Here is a 17544-nt window from a genome sequence, read left to right as displayed (position 1 = left end):
GGAGAGCCCTCTAGTCTCCCTCCCTGCAGTGCAGGAATCTTTTGCCCAATGTGGGGATCGAACCCACATCTCTGAGAGGAAGAGTCTCATGTTCTACCTACGGAGCTATGACTCAGGGCTAAGTGTGTGTGTGTGTGTGTGTAAGAAGGAGGTACGTTTTGGCCTTGCCCACCACCTGAATGGGCTCCCCAACCCTTTCCCCCCAGGGAATGTGATTGTCAGGTTCCCCACCCCTACCTTCAAGGGATTGTTGTGGGGCCCTACCCAGGCATTCCTGTTTAGGGCCTCTAGCTCAAAGATGGCTAGCAGGCAGGCTGTATCAGTCCCCCCATGACTCTCCTCCCTTGCAAAAAAAATTAAATGTTGTCATCCTTTTCACTGCACCTGTGGTTCCCTGCTGTGATGCCATCATACCAAAAGGACTTTTTTTTGGTGGTGCCTCAAGGCTACCCACTTCCACAATTCAGCCAAACCCACCATACTTGGGTACGACAACACCCTGTGCAAGACCAACATTTGGCGCCCCCCCAGCCCCAGTCCTCACGCTGTCTTCCCAAAGGCAGGTAAGGAGGCCCCTGGCCTTGGGAAGGAGATGTGAGGGGTCTGGCAGGGTCCTAGAGCTTTCCACATCTTTCCGAAAGCTGGGAAAGAGCTAAGTAGGCTTTGGGAAGGAGATGGGAGGACTCTAGGACCTTGTCAGAGCCTCATGCCTCCTTCCCAAAGCCCAGCGCCTTGCTTACCGGGCTTTGAGATAGCACCCTCCTCGGCTCAGCACTCAGTGAGTGTGCACTGTTAATCCGTCCCTGCACCCCCTCTGTCCTTCAGAGAGTTGACCAATGCAGGCCTCGGCCTGGAAATGATTAACCATCCTTGCTTGAGAGCTTCATCCAATACTCCACCTGAGCTTTTACTAGGATTTATTCTACCTTCCCCTCTAGCTCCTGATCTTGACACCTCCCCATCACTTAACCACGGTTCCCTGGGGTTTCCCTCCAACACCAGCCTCCTCCTCCTCTTGGGGCCCATTCCACATGTGCTTCTATCATGCTGCTTTGTGGGTCTGGCCCTTCTCAGCCATGGTACTGAGGGACTGTGCCCTCTGGGCTTTCAACGATGATATTCTGGGGCTGTGAGCACGTGCTTGTCCCCTCCCCAGGCCCATCTTACAGGAAAACGTGGCTCTCTAGTAATCCCTCCCCCTCGCTGCTTTTTACGGCAGGTCGATGGCTCTGGAGGTTGTCGCACAGTGCGGTGCCGATGCCTTCCAGGAAGTCCGAGTCCAGTCCCTCGTGGTTGAATTCCTCCTCAACAACGTTCAGGTGCTCTTCAGCGACACTTTCACCTCCGTCGGAAAGGACAGCGCAGGTAGCTCGCTCCAAAGGGGACTTTTTCTGAGGCTGCTATGAAATCTGTTAAGAAATCCCTCTGCCTCGTTGTCACAGAATTGCTTACTTGCTTCAGAATTCTTGAAGGAAACCATGACAGTTCAGGTTGCTTGGATTTATACGGTTGATGGAGCCCTGTTCTCCTCGCCACTGTAATCTATTTCCAGGCAAGGAGCTGTCACTGGTTTTCCTTGATGAAGAGGCCCCGTCCGCACCAGACATTTAAAGCACTTTCATACCACTTTAAACAGTCATGGCTTCCCCCAAAGAATCCTGGGAGCTATAGTTCGTTAGGGGTTAGGAGACTCCTTGCAGAACCACAATTTCCAGAGCTTCCCAGGAAGAGGGATTGATGGTTAAACAACCCTGTGAATTCAACCCCTAGGGCTGGGAGAGACTCCTGCCTAGAACTTTGAAGAGTGGCTGCCAGTCAGTGTAGACAAAACTGAGTTAGATGGACCAGTGATGTGTCTTATAGGGCAAGGTCCTATGTTCTTTCTTATGGGGCCTCCCTAGTTTGTGGGGTATAATTCATCTAATTAAGTAGAAATGAATGGATACAGAGGGCATTCTGGGAAGGTCTGGGTTGAAAACTGCTTCTGCTTTCACCCCTGAGCTATGGGATGATATGGGATGTTACTGGGATTCTTGAAAGCATTTCGTTCTTGTTCACCATGAGGTCTGGCATAACATTGTGGGAGTTCCAGTTTGAGCATTTCATTATATTCAAGGGTGCCAAAAATCAGGATTTGAATATATATATATATGGGAGGGCTGGCATCTGGGGCCAGGGTTACTAAAGAGGGCCAGCTCCCTTGGAACTGGCTCCTAAAATTATCTCTCTGGCTCCTAGATTTTTCCAACAATAAAATGCTCCCCCACTCTGGGATGGGCGGCAGTGGTGGGGGAATCATTCATGTGCAGAACAGAGGCTGAAGGCAAACATTAACTGTTCTGGGTTTTTTTTTTATTGCTGCCTTTTTAATTGTTGACTCTAGTTTCATTTGTTAGCTCCTTGGGGGCCTTCAGACAGAAAGGCAGCCTATAAATTTTTAAGCAAACAAACAAATATTTAAAGAGCCCTGCCAGGAGGTTTGTCGCCTACCAAATGAGCCTGGTTTTGCAATTTGCATGGCAGGGGTAGGTGTCAGCAAGTCGAATGCTGATTCAGCTGCCAGTTTCACTCCTCTAATGATTCAAGAAAGGTTTCTTTTCAGGCAGAATGTACACGTTTTATATGTAGTATGTATGCATCTCTTTTTAAAGTACCAAATGTTTTAAAAATAGTTGCAAAATGCAGCCGGCCCTTTCATTGTACAAGATGGACCTCTTGTCTTAGGTGGTAGACTGGGAAAAGTAGCAAACTGATGCTCATCTAAGAGCACTGTGTCATCTTTCTTGCTTGGCATTGTGTTAAAACACACCTGAATGCTCCAGACCAGCAAACTGCCAAGCTTTTGTAGAGGTGGACACACTAGCTGATGATCAATTAAGCAAGGACATTTGTTTAGCAGCCCCTGCCTGCTACTTAGCCTCTTAATTTGTATGGAAGCAGTAAGGGTGTACTTAGTTTTTCACACATGATTTCTCCATCTTGGCTTTATTTCTGTAAAATAAATCATGGCACGGAGTCATATGTCATGTGTTGTTGTTCATCTGAGGTTGCAATTACCTAATGTTAAGGAACAAATGATTTCTATGATGTCCTGATATGCAAAACCACATAATGCAGAGGGGGTGCACTTTCTTTTCCCTATGACTTAATGCACTCCTAATGTTGGGCAAGTGTGGGCCTGGCTGCCTATCCAGACGGTGGGCCATGAGGCCATATCCCTCTTTGCACTCATGCAACCTGTCTCCTCCAACAGGGCGCTGCTTCCTTCCCCGACCCAAATCCCAGGTGGTCAGCTGCCCCTCCACCCGATTGCTGTCTCTGGAAGAAGCACAGGCACGGACCCAGGCCTTATGCAAGGCTACCAAGCCAGAGGCTAAGCAGGGATCCAATGATCTGCAGGGGCAAGGGAAGCTTTCTTCTGTGTTGAGCTCACCTGACACCAGGTAATTGGGCTTCCATGTACCTCTAAACATCAGTGCTGGGAGTGAACAACAAGTGCGTTCGCATCACTTCGATGCCCTGCTTTCCAGTTGAGTAAATAGACCTCACTCTGATCTGGGGAAGCAGTTCTTACGCTACTGTGAAGACCATTGTCAGATTGCTGCTTGCAATGACCCTTTGAGAGCTGATGTTTCAGAGGGAAGTGGGTTGTAGGTTGTTTTTTATTTTGTAACTGCAGTGACAGCAGGCAACTGGGACGGCTCTCTGCAGTCTGCCACAGGCTCGGACTGCTTAGCTGCCGGAGCTGGTGGGCTCGGGTTGACCTGTCTCTCCCACCTGCAGGCAAAAGGCAGAAAGTAATGGGAGGCTGCGGAAGACGTCAGGTCCTAGCTGGAAGGCCTTCTTCGCTATTGGCAAAACGCCGGTCACGTTTCGCAAGAAATCACACCGCCTCGGAGACCTTTTTGGGCTTGGAGAGTCTCTGCCAGGTGAGAGACTTGGTCAACATCCGATCGTGGGTTGCTTTCTTCATCCATGGATTTTTGGGACAGTGCAAATCAGGAGAGGCTCCTCCAGTCTGGGAGGGGCAAGGTGGCGGTGAGGCCAGAGTTGTAGCAGCACTGGGTTTGCTCCACTGGTGTGTTCACACAGCCCAGACCTTGCCACTGCTTCACTCTTCCTGGTAAGTTGCAGTGGTTCCACTGCTGGGAGGCTGTTGCACCACCCTGCTAGGCAAGTGGCGAAAACATATTACAAAACAACAGGGAAGTGTGGATAAGCCCCCGGTCATCACTCTTAAGGGCTAGAAACTTGCTTTGTTTTTAAAAAGAAGCTGAGATACACAGATGCACAGTTCTGCACCAGATAATAAATTCCACAGGTGTGGTGTGGTGTGCTTGCCCGGTGTACAATATATACTGCCTGGGAACCTGAAACGAAGCCCTCCAACTAGCATTCCTCTATGGCTTTATATTTATCCCAGAGTGGATAAAGTTTGTTTCATGGGTGAGGATTGGAAGAGAGATTGAGACCTTGAGATAAAGCCCTTTTCGGTTAATAACCTACTTCCTTGTCCTGTCTTGCTTCAGGGGGCCAGCCTGAGACTGTCACCTTGCGATCAGCCAAGAGTGAGGAGTCCCTGACATCGCAGGCCAGTATTGCAGGTAAGAGGAAACCTCATAGGCTGGGACATATGGGGAGGTGGGGGCACCAGGGACTGCCACCAGGGCTCCTTAGGGAGGGCGCGCAGGATATAAATTCAGTAAATAAGGCAGAATAATAGCTGCATAGATTGCCAACCTGCCAGGTGACTTTTGCCTTTGAAACAGGTGTGGGGAAGTGGAGGCCCTCCAGATGTTGTTGGAACCTAACTCCCAGCAGCCCCAGCTCTCACTGGTCAAAGATGATGGGAGTTGTAGTTCATTAACATCTAGAGTTCCCCATCCCTGCTACAAAACCAGGTTGCACAAACCTACATTTAGACTTGCGGCTGGGAGCTGCATCCATTCCCTCTGCTGGACAAACAAGCAATCTGAGCACAGGTCTACATGGTAGGTTTCTGTGGTTTTAGTTCATGACTTTAAACCTGATGGGTAGGGAGCCAGCAGCTGGCGGTGCTTTGCCCGTGAGGGTCCTGCCACTACAATCACTGGCCAAAAAGATTGTAGCAACATAAGGAAACTGCCTTGTGCCAGCCATTTGCCAGACTTCTTGGCCATCAAGTTGAATATTGTCTATTTCAAGGCTGGAGGACCTGTTGTTGCACTCCAAATCCCATCAGCCCCAGCTAGCATAGCCAATAGTCAGGGATTATGTCCAGCCACACCTGGAAGAGAACAGGTTCCCCACCCCTGGCCTACTCAGGTGGCACCTGCTACCTAGCCATGCCAGGTATTGAAACGGGGACTTTCTGAATGCAAAGCATATGCTCTGCCATTGAGCTGTGGCCCTTGCAAAGGGGCAGCCTTGTATGCTGAAGCTACTGCGGGATGTGGAAAGTAGGGCTGGGCGATATCTGGTTTCCACCAGGTCAACGTTGCGATATACCGATATATCACAAGGTCTGAAATAAGGATGGAGCTATGTAGAGGCACTGGCTGGCTTTAAGGTTTTCCCCACGTTGTGATTTTTTGCATTGCACACATACACACGCATATCGTGATTCACGATACATTGCCAGGTCAGAAATTATGAAAGCGATAACACAATATTGACCCAGTTTGGGACGATATATCTCCCACCCTAGTGGAGAGTTTCAGGCTTGCACCCATTGCCTTTCAGGGGGGAATCTCTAACGGCACACCTGTATGCAAGCAGCCAGTCCCCCAGAGGCAGAAGTATAGACCACATAACACGGGTCTTGAAAGTCCTACTTTGGCTCCCAGTACGTTTCCGAGCACAATTCAAAATGTTGGTGCTGACCTTTAAAGCCCTAAATGGCCTTGGCCCAGTATACCTGAAGGAGCGTCTCCACCCCCATCATTCTGCCAGGACGCTGAGGTCCAGCACCGAGGGCCTTCTGGCGGTTCCCTCATTGTGAGAAGCAAAACTACAGGGAACCAGGCAGAGGGCCTTCTCAGTAGTGGCACCCGCCCTGTGGAACGCCCTCCCATCAGGTGTCAAAGAGATAAACCTAACATTTCGAAGACATCTGAAGGCAGCCCTGTTCAGTGAAGTTTTTAATGTGTGACATTTTAATGTATTTTTAATCTTTGTTGGAAGCCGCCCAGAGTGGCTGGGGAATCCCAGCCAGATGGGTGGGGTACAAATAACAAATTAGTATTAGTATTAGTATTAGTATTAGTATTAGTATTAGTATTAGTATTAGTATTGCCCTGTGTGGTGCTGAGCCTTGCCCCTTTCCTCTCGGATGTGCATCCGGTGGGTGACAGTGAACCAAGTAGTTGCATGTCCTTTACCTGTGTGGGTTTTCTCCTTTCTCGGTCCGTGTCCTAGGCCTCCCCAAGCTGCCTTGCCTGCGACGTCCACACTCCAGCAGCGATGCCTTCCCTACCCTCAAACCGTGCCGCTCATGCTCCTCTCTGGGCTCCTCCGTGTCTGGCCGTGGCGAGGGTCTGGTGGCTGGGGCGGCAGATGTGGCCGCCCGGCGCCGCTCCTCCTGGCTGGAAGGCGACTCGGAGCTGGACTCGGAGTTGGAGCTCAGCCCCCCCGGCCTCCGCGGCCTGGACTTCGACCCGCTGACCTTCCAGTGCAGCCCCCCAGCTCGGCGGCCCTCACTCTCGGACGACTCCGGGCCTCCGAGCCCCGGGCGGGCACTCTCTCCCTGCTCGCCCCCCACGATCGGCAAGGATACGTCGGAGCCACTCCCCGTCTCCCTCCCTGAAGAGATGCTGGAGATGTTCGCCGGGGGCGAGGCCAGGGGCCCCAGCGGGCATGCCTCTCCGCCGCACATGATCTCAATGCTGCTGTGTGCTGCTGGCGGGCAGCTGAGCGACAGCTGCGAGCGTGAAGTCCGCTGCAAGATCACGCAAGCCAAAGGCCGCACGTCGCCACTCAGTAAGTGTTGGTGCCTTGTGGGAGTCTGTAATTCTCCTCAGCCAGGGTGATGTATCAACAGAGTACATGGAACCCCTGGAGAGTCTTCAGAGATTTCTTGCTCCCAGCAGAACATCTTCTTCCACACCATTCAAAGTAACAAAGTGTGTATTGTCTCCAGACACGAGAGAAAGCTAAACTATAGATAAACTGCTATGTTATTCTGGTCTTGTGCTATATACCTGAAGGAGTGTCTCCACCCCCATCCTTCAGTCTGGACACTGAGCTCTAGCTCTGAGGGCCTCCTGGTGGTTCCCTCACTGCAGGAAGTTACAGGGAACCAGGCAGAAGGCCTTCTTGGTAGTGACACCTGCCCTGTGGAGTGCCCTCCCATCAGATGTCAAGGAGATAAATAACTACACAATTTTTAGAAGACATCTGAAGGCAGTCCTGTATGAGGAAGCTTTTAATGTTTGATGTTTTATTATGCTTTTGTTTTTGTTGGAAGAGTGGCTGGTGCAACCCAGTACAATTAATATTCTTATTCTTATTCTTATCTAACACTACTGCATGAAACCCACAGCCTCTTCCGCTGACTTTCCACAGATTCAGAGTTAGACCCTGACATGCAAACACTACATCATCAAGACAAAACACACACACAGAGGACATAATGAAAGCAATGCCCTAGAGACAACTATACAAATCTCTACACATAGGCATATTTCCTGAACCAATGGGAAGGTGAATGACTCAGCAAATCACACACCCAGCGTTGCTGGTGTTGCTATGGTAACCCAGTGCACCTGGTACCCTTATCTCAGAACCTCCAGGCGTGGGGGATGTACTTCCCAAGGCATGAGCCCAAGCATTGTGTAATTTAACCCATTGTTCAAATTATGCCAACAGTAAGGACCGTTGCTGTTATTACTTTGAAGTGGTAGCGGGGCAGCCTTTGCCCACCTGGTGCCCTCCAGACTTTTAGGACTACAACTCCCACCGGTCCAGGTAGCACAGCTGACGGACAGGGATGATGGGAGTTGTGATCCAGCAACATCTGGAGAGCCACAGGTACCACATCCTGCATTCATCAGGAACCTCCCTGTGCTCCATCCTGGAAGGGGAGCAACAACCAGTCTTTCTGTTGTGCTCCTAGTCCTGGAAAGCTCCTTCACCACCCCAATGGGAGGGCCGGCTCTAATCTCTCTCCCTTTCCCTTTTTTCCTATTCAGGCCCGAAGGCCGAAGCAGCTCCCAGCTCCCCCGGCGTGCTGTCTGTGCTGCGGCACATCCCGCCTCCGCCTCCCCCCAAAAACCCAGCTCGGCTGATGGCGCTGGCGCTGGCCGAGAGCGCCCACCAGGCGGTGCTGCAGCAGAAGCGCCAGAAGCAGACTGGGCGTGGGCAGCGAGAACCCCGGACGCATTTCCGACGCTCCCTGTCGCTGGAGTGCAAGGCGGGAGAGATGACGAGTGGAGCGCGGGCGCTCTACTCCATGGTGCGCCCCAGTCCCAAGGCCCCCGGTCCTCCGGCCCTGCAAGGCCAGGCCAGGGGCAGGAGCATCAGCAGCCAGTTCCGCAGCCGCCAGGGGGAAAGCCAGGTGAGGGCCTTGTGGGTTCCGGAAGCGCTGGGCTGGGGTGAGAACTTACGAGGGCTCCTGAAAGGTGGAACACTTCTCAGACATTTAAGAAGGGTGTATTATTTAATAGGGACACGGGTGGTGCTGTGGGTTAAACCACAGAGCCTAGGACTTGCCGATCAGAAGGTCGGCAGTTCAAATCCCCGTGACGGGGTGAGCTCCCATTGCTTGGTCCCTGCTCCTGCCAACCTAGCAGTTCAAAAGCACGTCAAAGTGCAAGTAGATAAATAGGTACTGCTCCGGCAGGAAGGTAAACGGTGTTTCCGTGCGCTGCTCTGGTTCACCAGAAGCAGCTTAGTCATGCTGGCCACATGACCCGGAAGCTGTACGCCGGCTCCCTCGGCCAATAAAGCGAGATGAGCGCCGCAACCCGAGTTGGCCATGACTGGACCTAATGGTCAGGGATCCCTTTACCTTTACCTGTTATTTAATAGACTTGATATTTCCACCCCAGTCCTTAATTGTGACACCACCTCCCTTGCTTTTCTCTCTCTCCAGGTGCCTCTCAGCCAGGCGTCCCCCCCAAGCAGCTCGGATTCCTTTTCCCCCTACCGGAGGGTCCTTGCTGACCTCGCCCAGAGAGACCACCCTTCGCAGTCCTTCTCGGATCCCTACCACCTGTCCTCCCCGTCTTCTGCCTCACCAGGTGCCTACAGCTTCCGCCACCAGCCGCCTCCCCTGCCTGTGCCCTGCCCTGCCCCCCGCCAGCCTCTAGACGCCTACCCCATGCCCAGCCAGCCTCTTGCCCCGCCAAAGCCCCCGCCTCCGCACTTCCCCTTAGCCGCCGGCCACTTGCCCCTCAAGAGCAGGCCCCCTGCTTTCCAGGCCTACCTCCCGGACCACCAGCTCCGGCACCACGGCCGTTTCCCGGCCACCTCCCGGGTGGGGGTCAACGGGACCCCCCCTCCTCCCCAGCTGGAGCACGAAAATCTCTACTATGAGATTGTGGGGGAGCCTCCTGCGTACCCAGGCCTGGCACGGCCCTGGCCTTCCTGCCCTCCCCCAGAGTATTTGGCCACCTTCAACGCTTCTTATGGGGTTTTCGAGCGGCCATGGCGCCAGCCCCTCCTCCCCCCAGCGCCCTCCTCCCTCCAGCCCATCTTAAAGAACCCCCGGGCGCACGCCCAGCCCACGCCTCCCGTGACGGCCCGCCAAGAGCCCATCTACGTCAACATACCCTTCCCTGAGCCCCCGTCCACTACCCCTCCGCCCTCCCCGCCACCTGAAGCGGCACACCCCCGGAGCCACTCCGACCCCGGAGCCCCTCAGCCTCTCTCACACCACAGCAGACCTCCGTTGCCTCAGAAGCAGAGGCTCGGCTGGGGGTATCCGGCCACGGGGCAGTACCGCCACCTCATGGATGCTTTGCCCTGCAGCCGTACGTTGTTGCAGCTCTACCGCCCGCCTCCGGCCTGCTGGGGCCGCTCCCCCTACGGCCCGGAGCCCATCATCACCTACGACGGACCCCCTGCCCGCCCGGGGAGCCAGGCCTCGGCACCTGCCTCGTCTCTACGGAAGCTGGATGAGTCTCCGCCGCAGTACGGCAACGTGGAGAGGAGGGAGGGGTCTCCGTCTGGGTGCTACCTGGGGCCCAGCTGGACCGTGTACACAGAGGGCCAGACGCACAGCTACTGCTGAGAAGGCCGCCAGCCTTGGATTCTCGGGGCTGGGCTCCGGGTCCTTGCCCCCTCCTCTCCCCCACCGGTGTTTATGGAATTATATTGTGGTACTGTTTGCTGTGGGGAGGGCGTGGGGGGAGGGGATGTGGGTGTTGGAAGGAAGGATGCGTCGCTATCGGTCCCAGGAACGTCGTGCCCAGGCCCCTCGCTGGCTGCTGCGCCTGCCTGTTTCGAGGACTGGCCTGTGGTATTGTTTTGAGAGCACACAGATCTCCAAAGGCAGCTGCGGAACCCTGCATGATGTCCCCCACACTTCGACCGGCATGACATCATGGCAGAGCCTTTGAGTGCATCGTTTTAAGCCTCTTTTTCGCCGTAATGGCTGTTTATGTTACGCTCCATGCTATGTCTCTCATCCCCGCCCCCCCCAATCTCCACTGCCAGCAGTGGATTCTTAGCACCTCCAGAGGAGGTCCTTCATCTCCAGTGCGATGGGCACAGTGATGTGGCTGAACCCCACCCCTGGATGATGTCACCTGGTTTGCTTCGGTAACACTGCCTCTAAGATGATGTCTTGGGGAGCCGAATGATGAGGCTGGCGGTGCTCCTGGAGGTGCAGTTCCCTGAGCTGGCACAGTGGGGCGCTGTTCACTTAGCTATGCTATTGCGTGACATCACTGGGTGATATCGCAGGCTCTTTGAAAGCTGGGGACGGACGGCACACTGATCACTCCCCTTTAAAAAAAAACGTCGAGTATTTCGATCCAGGATGAGTTCTAACTTTTTAACCGTTGTTTTAACCCCATTAAAACATTAACAGCACCCACCCACTCCCCTTTTTCCTGCTTTCCTAGTTCCTGGCGAGACAGCAAGGCACAAGACTCTTGGTTTCTTGCATATGTGCCAGGGGGTACAAGGGATGCTTTCGTTAGAGTAATGTGACTGGGCAACCTCCTGCTTCCTGTTCCCAGACCATGTGTTTGTGGCTTTCAAGCCAGGCAGACTTTGGCGTCTCCAGAAGCTTCAGGGACGGCAGGCAGGCAAGGGGAAGGTCAGCCACGCATTTGTGAGTTTACTTAGGATTGGAGGGTCTTTGTATATCGGTTCGCGTGTGTGGGTTTGTTTCTTATAGTGGAAGGTAAGATGCATGTGTGCTTGGCATGGGATGCTTATGTAAATTTGTGTGTGCGTGCGTGTGTGTTTGGGAACTGGGTTTGTGTGTGCCTGGGAGGACATAGAGTTGGGTATCCATGTCTATATGGTATGTGTGTGTTGTGTTGTCTGGAATTGGTGGGTGTGCGTGTGTATGCGTCTGTGATGTTTGTATATATTTCACGGGACAGTATTTTAGGTATGTGGGGTGGGAGGAAGGAGGGAGGGGAATCTATGCCTTATTCCCCTTTTGACCAATCACACCTTGACGCAAGGGCACAGGTGACATGCCCCATGCGATTCCCACTCCACAAAAGCACTTTTGTACGGCCTGTAGGCTTCTTTCGAATCCTCATGATGTCAGATTCCTTTTTTTAATTTTAAGGAAGAAAAACAATTACTGATGGCGATTCCTGCCCCCACATTACTGGGGGGGGGGAATGAGAACACTGCCTGAGCGCGATGCAGACAAATTGCACACGCATTTGGGTCCTATTGATTTCAATCAGAGTAAAGCTGAGCATGCCGTTAACACTCCCCCACTGAACTCCGTGTGACCTCAAAGTCATGCCCTGCTTTTAACTGCCTGATCCTACTGCATGTTTACTTGGAAGTCAAGTTGTACTTGGCTCGATGGGACGTGCACATAGGATTGCAGCCTTAACCTCGTCTTTTCAAAGCCACTTTTTGAAGGTTCTGGATTCCCTCGTGAGGTTTGGGATCAGCCATATCTGGATCTTGGCCACCCCAGCTGGCTGGCATTCTCTTGTGGTGAGATCCAGGTCTTCCCTCTACATTACCAGGCACCGGCCATCTTAAAGCAGATGATACTCGTGTATGTATAAAATGATATGCAAATGACTTGGAAATAATTCTCCACCTCCAATATGGTTTTCAGTGTGAAACGTGTGCCCTGATTTAAGAGTTTCGGATCCAGGACTGATGGACAGTTGAACCTTTTGTTTTAACTGCAGAAACTGCACTAATCTTGCCCTTTCTTTCTTTCTTTCTTTCTTTCTTTCTTTCTTTCTTTTGGTACTACTGCTGTGGCAATGACTTCCAGACTGCCCCAGGTCCTTTACCCTCTTCTATTTCCTAGCTTTACATAGGAGCAGTTTGTTGCAGGCTGCTTCTTGTGTTGCATTGCAAACACGTGTGAGCACATTCCGAAAAAACTGGTGTCTAAAAACCCACGTAAAGCATGGTGCTGGAACTGAAACCAGTGGCCCTGGTCTGTGTTGGGTTGGAAAGTCTTTGGGAGTTTTCACTGCATATTTATTTGCTACATGGGCAGAGCAGTCCTGTGGCCCCTTGGGAAGGGCATCTCAGAGGCCATGGGAATCATCTGGTTTCCATTTCCAAGGATGGGGAGATTGAGAGAGAGTTCTGAACTGGGGAGGGTGTGAACCAAAGGAAGTCACCAGAATACCCCACAGAGAAGAGAATAAATTACACCAGCTCCGTAGGGATGGGGGAGAAATTTGATTCAGTTTGTGTTTAGAGCCAAATCTATCAGATATGCTCTTTCCAAAACAATAAGAAAACTGAAACATAAAAATGAATACATTTGTGAAAGAGACATACAAAAATGCATTGAATTAGGAGAAATTGTTTGCAGAATTGTGTGTATTAGGGGTTGTCCACACATGCACTTTTCCCGTGCCTAGAAAGCCCAAGCCCAAGAGGTTTTCCACTTGCCCTGCCATTTCTCCTGGGGAAAACCCGCTCTTTAAGCGTTGATCTGAGCAAACATCAATCCACGGAAATCCCAATTGATGTTTGCTCTGATTCGACCCTAAAGAGTGGGTTTTCCTGGAGGAAAGTGGTGGGACAAGTGGAAACCGCATACAATGATTATTCTTAGAAGAAATCAGCACTAACATGCTGGTGAATTTTCACACGGATTACTTTTTAACTTGAAAGTTGCTGAACAAATGTGGAGAATGAATTTAAGATTGGAGAAATGGAGAGAACCAAAATGGACAGATCTTTCAATCTCTTGCCAGTTCAGGAGCTGGTGTGTTTTATTGCTTTTTTATTTAATCTCCCTGGAGTAATGGGATGGAAATAGTTTAAAACAAACAAACCAAAAAGCAGAAAAGGACGAAGGAGCACAGCATAACCTCTCCAATCTCATTTCTGTTGGATGTTGGATCAGGCAGAAGAACTGCCTTTGGTCCTGTCCCCCACAACGCAGAGCCTTAGGATTGCAGCTCGAATGTCTAAAATTGGGGGGGTGCTCATATTCACAAGTAAATGCTAATAACCCAAGATGACTTTTGAGAATGCCCGAATACACATTTCAGACACAGACAACTGCTGATAGCTCTATTTAGATGTGTTCTAGCCATGCGCAGCTTTTGCCTGGGTCTGCCGATGTGCCTATGTAAATGTGACAAAATTTTGCGCATTCACAGCAGGCTCATCATAAAAATATATACCTTCCATGGGAGATCAAGGTGCATATTGCTGTTCTGAACTTCTGGGCAATTAGATTGTAGATGCAGTTTGGGGGCAACCACTGTGCCTTTCAAATATAATGTTCTGTGCAACCCTGAAAATGATTCCTGACCTGGGAGACCGACTATTCAATTGTACATTTGGCAGGAAAATGGGTGAGACCTGCTTTGGCCTGGGCCCGACCTGCAGCAGAGCGAAGTGGCATTTATTTATCAGATAGGCTATCCGGATGGTTCGCAACCCATTTCTGAGATGGTAGAGTGGACTGTACCACCACAGATTGCAGGTGGGATGTGTCTGGGGTGTCCCATTTTTGTAATAGTCCCCTATGTGAAAAATCAGTGTGGCCAAATGCAAAAGAGGAAGAGGGCTCCTGCGCCTTTAAGAGTTGTGTAGCCGATTTCAGCATGTGTCGCTTGCCACACGCACAACTCTCTTGCATTACATCTGGGCACTCTAATGGAAAAAATTGTAAGTAGAAAGCAGCACAACGGAAAACAGGCTGTGCAAGAAATTGCCTCCCTGATGCGTCAGTTTTCTTCCTGCATTTCATGGGTAAGCATTTAACAATGGTGTTCCCCACTTGTGGCTTGAAGTGGTGCAGTTATCTCACTCCCCTTGGCATTCTACCACCTCGTTTTGCTGCCTGCATGCAAACAAACAAAACACCAAGGGATTGCTTCCTATTGTTTCCTCTGTGTGATGTCTCCCAGGGTCTGGCATCAAAGGGTTCTGGGGGGGGGGAAAGGGGCAGTCCCACATTCTCTGATGCTGTGAAGCTGTCACTGCCACGTGTGTCTGTGCCTGTGTTTCTAAAGGCCAGCATTTACTCACTACCCTGATGTGCTGCATCCTTCTTTTCGGATATGAATCGACCTCCCTTTCTTCCTGGACTCTTGTACTAAATGGCTTAAAACAAAACCAATTAACAAATAAAGGCAAACTGGCAGCTTGGGCATGTGGTCTCTCTGCTTGCAAGGAGACGGATGGGACAAAACAGGGCTTGTGTCGCTTGGGGTCGTGTTCATCTTCATCATCATCACCATCATCTTACTACTGAAATTTATATCCTGCGCTTCTCTTTAAGGAGCCCAGGGCGGAAAAACACATCAACAATACAATACAATACAATTTAAACTTCTAAAAACAACCTTCTAAAAACCAGTTGAAAGCCTCCAAAAACAATCACATACTCTTGCAGCTTATAATTTCAGGGTTGCCAGATCTTTCAGCCACCAAATGCATGGGTAAACAGGAATGTTTTTAGATTCTTCCTAAAGATTAAGAATGTGGGAGACAGATGAAGCTTCCTAGTGAGGCTATCCCACAAACACGGAACCACCACCAAAAAGGCCCTGTCATGGGTCACCACCAACCAGGTCACTAGGCCTCAAGCCTGCCTAGGGGTTGCCGCTAGTCCCACGTCAACCAAAGTTATCTGCTCAGAGGACATACCAACCTAGAAGCTAGACACAAACATCCCTTTCTCTTTAGAAATAGCCAAGCAGGCACAAGAAACTCCTGTCTCCACCCTAATGCAACCAGGTCCAATACGATCTGGTGACTAAACCATATGACACCATCCACACATTTGCACCAATAAACCAGGGATGTCAGTGGTACTTGGCTGCAGCTCAATTTTGCTGTTGGTTTCCTTTTATCAATTCCGGGTGTTGAGGGTGAAATAGGAGGTTGGTCATAGTTGTTTCTCACACACCACCACCAAACAGTGAGGCTAAGTGGTGGGTTCCTCATCTCGACAACTATTTCACTATATATGGTGAGAGGAGTAGGCCCAACGATGACCAGAAGTCAAGGCCATTTCCAAGGGGAAGAAGAAGGAAGCCATACCATCTCCATTCCTCTTCTTTCTTGTGGATGACTTCCAGGATTTGCTGTCTATGTGCCCTTGGTAGTTGGTGGTTTTTGTTTTGTAAAGTTCAACACATGCTCCTTCATGCACTGTCTTATGAACACCTGTTATTTTTAGAGTGCGCCCAGATGTTTCCTCTCTGGGCAGTTTCCCAGGTCAGCGGGGATGAATTTTCATGCTGTTTAAAGTTTTGTAAAGTCTGCTGGCTAGTTTCATATCCAGAGAGAGCTTTTTATAGTATCTTTTAGCCTTTTCACCCATTGCAGTCATTTATTATTATTATTATTATTATTATTATTATTATTATTATTATTATTATTATTTTAATGAAGAATGTGTGTTTAGAACATAGGCTGCATGTACGCAACACATCTAAAGTGCGTGATTTTCCCCAAAGAACCCAGGGAACTGTAGATTGTTAATGGTGCTGGGAATTGTAGCTCCACGAGGGATAAACCACACTTCCCATGATTATTTGGGGGAAGTCATGGGCTTACATGCTTTAAATGCCCTTCCCTACTTTAACCATCTATTTGGCACAAAATGAGCTGTGATGATACAGTGTTGTACTTCTTTACTTACCCATCCGGGCTTGCTGCAAGCTGTGAAGTGGCTACCAAAGAATTACATTAGAAAAACACTTTCTAAAATTGGAGGACTGATTCACACATGCTCTAGACAGCCCTTGTTGTAGGAAGAGACCTGGAAGTTCTGGAACCTGTGATAGCAGGTTCACACATGCCCATTAACGCTAGCTGCCGCAGTCGCCAAATGCAGAAAACACGAGATGAAACCCAGGGTGGCATTCTCCGATCGCCCTCCCTCCATTTTACCCTACCAGCCACCAGGATAAAAGATGGTGATTTGCCCAGGGTCACTCTGTGAACTTTGTAGCTGGCTCAGAGGGGCTGAGCCTGTGGTGTATGCAGGTTTGGTGGTGCTTGGGATGAAAGCGGGCCCCCAGCTAGCACAGTTCCTTGGCAAAGACATGTCACAGCATCTATCCTGGGAAAGTAACAGAGGAGAAGGAATTTGGAAAGAGGTAATCGAGTGAGTCAACCCTCTTCCCTCAGAGGATGTAGTTTTCTGCTCAGGGCAGGGAAGGGAGAAGCAAAAGAGAAGGGAAGAAATAATATGACCAGTCATATAATAAAGTTGGACATTCATTTTGCTAACTTCAATTTCAAACAGGGAGTAGGTGGGACCTGGCTGGTTCCAGTTTGGTACATCATCCCCACTCACTTAGGTTTACTATTTTAAAAAAATATTTTTTTAATTGAGTGCCAGGCTCCGGTTTAGCTGAAGGTGGATAAATAGGGCTGTTAAATCTGTGTTCTGTGGTGACTAGGGATGTGAAAAAGGCATCGTTTTCTGTGCCATTCTATGTCACATGCACCTGTGCTTTCATTCTGCTGCAGTTCTGCTTCTGACAAAAGCTATTGTTACTCATCTTGCTGTCTACTGTGGTGGAATTTTACCGTTCAGTACAAATGAAACACAATGCAGATGTGTGTACGCGCACACACAAACAAGTCTCATTTGCAGACTGAAAACAACAATGGTGAGTACCAATCCTATTCCTTGGATTGCTTTCCAATCTGGACGTGCCACAAATAAACAAACCTTGGCACTTTTTGCTACCATTTCCACTGGAATTCTCCGACATCCCTAGGGGTGATCTGCCTATACAATTAGGTGGTGGGAGATCTATTGCTGTTGCTATTGTTAGAGCAACTGGAAATGGAAAGCCCTTGCTGATCTACTGCAGTGATCTGTTAGTGGATCCCTGCCTACCTTTTGTTGCCCATTTCCTCAATCACCTTCCAGTAAGTAAACAAGCCAGATTAAATGCCATAGTTCTCAAAAAG

At 50.3% G+C, this 17544-nt stretch overlaps 1 protein-coding gene across 2 annotated transcripts in view; it reads left to right on the top strand.

Moving 5' to 3' along the window:
• The window catches only part of ARHGAP33 (Rho GTPase activating protein 33), a 52743-nt gene extending 37986 nt beyond the window's left edge, over nt 1–14757 (top strand). For both annotated transcript variants that reach the window (XM_053398374.1, XM_053398373.1), the window contains 7 exons: nt 1220–1365; nt 3254–3443; nt 3784–3929; nt 4530–4604; nt 6397–6957; nt 8169–8533; nt 9071–14757. In XM_053398374.1, the coding sequence (XP_053254349.1) occupies nt 1220–1365; nt 3254–3443; nt 3784–3929; nt 4530–4604; nt 6397–6957; nt 8169–8533; nt 9071–10210 (2623 nt within the window). In that variant the 3' untranslated portion in view covers nt 10211–14757. The remainder of the gene's footprint in view (nt 1–1219; nt 1366–3253; nt 3444–3783; nt 3930–4529; nt 4605–6396; nt 6958–8168; nt 8534–9070) is intronic.
• Nucleotides 14758–17544: the final 2787 nt, after the last annotated feature.

The sequence above is a fragment of the Podarcis raffonei genome, chromosome 8 (assembly GCF_027172205.1).
Source record: "Podarcis raffonei isolate rPodRaf1 chromosome 8, rPodRaf1.pri, whole genome shotgun sequence".
Lineage (NCBI taxonomy): Eukaryota > Metazoa > Chordata > Lepidosauria > Squamata > Lacertidae > Podarcis > Podarcis raffonei.
Note: the sequence above shows the minus strand (reverse complement) of the source record. Positions and strands in the feature narration are given on the sequence as shown.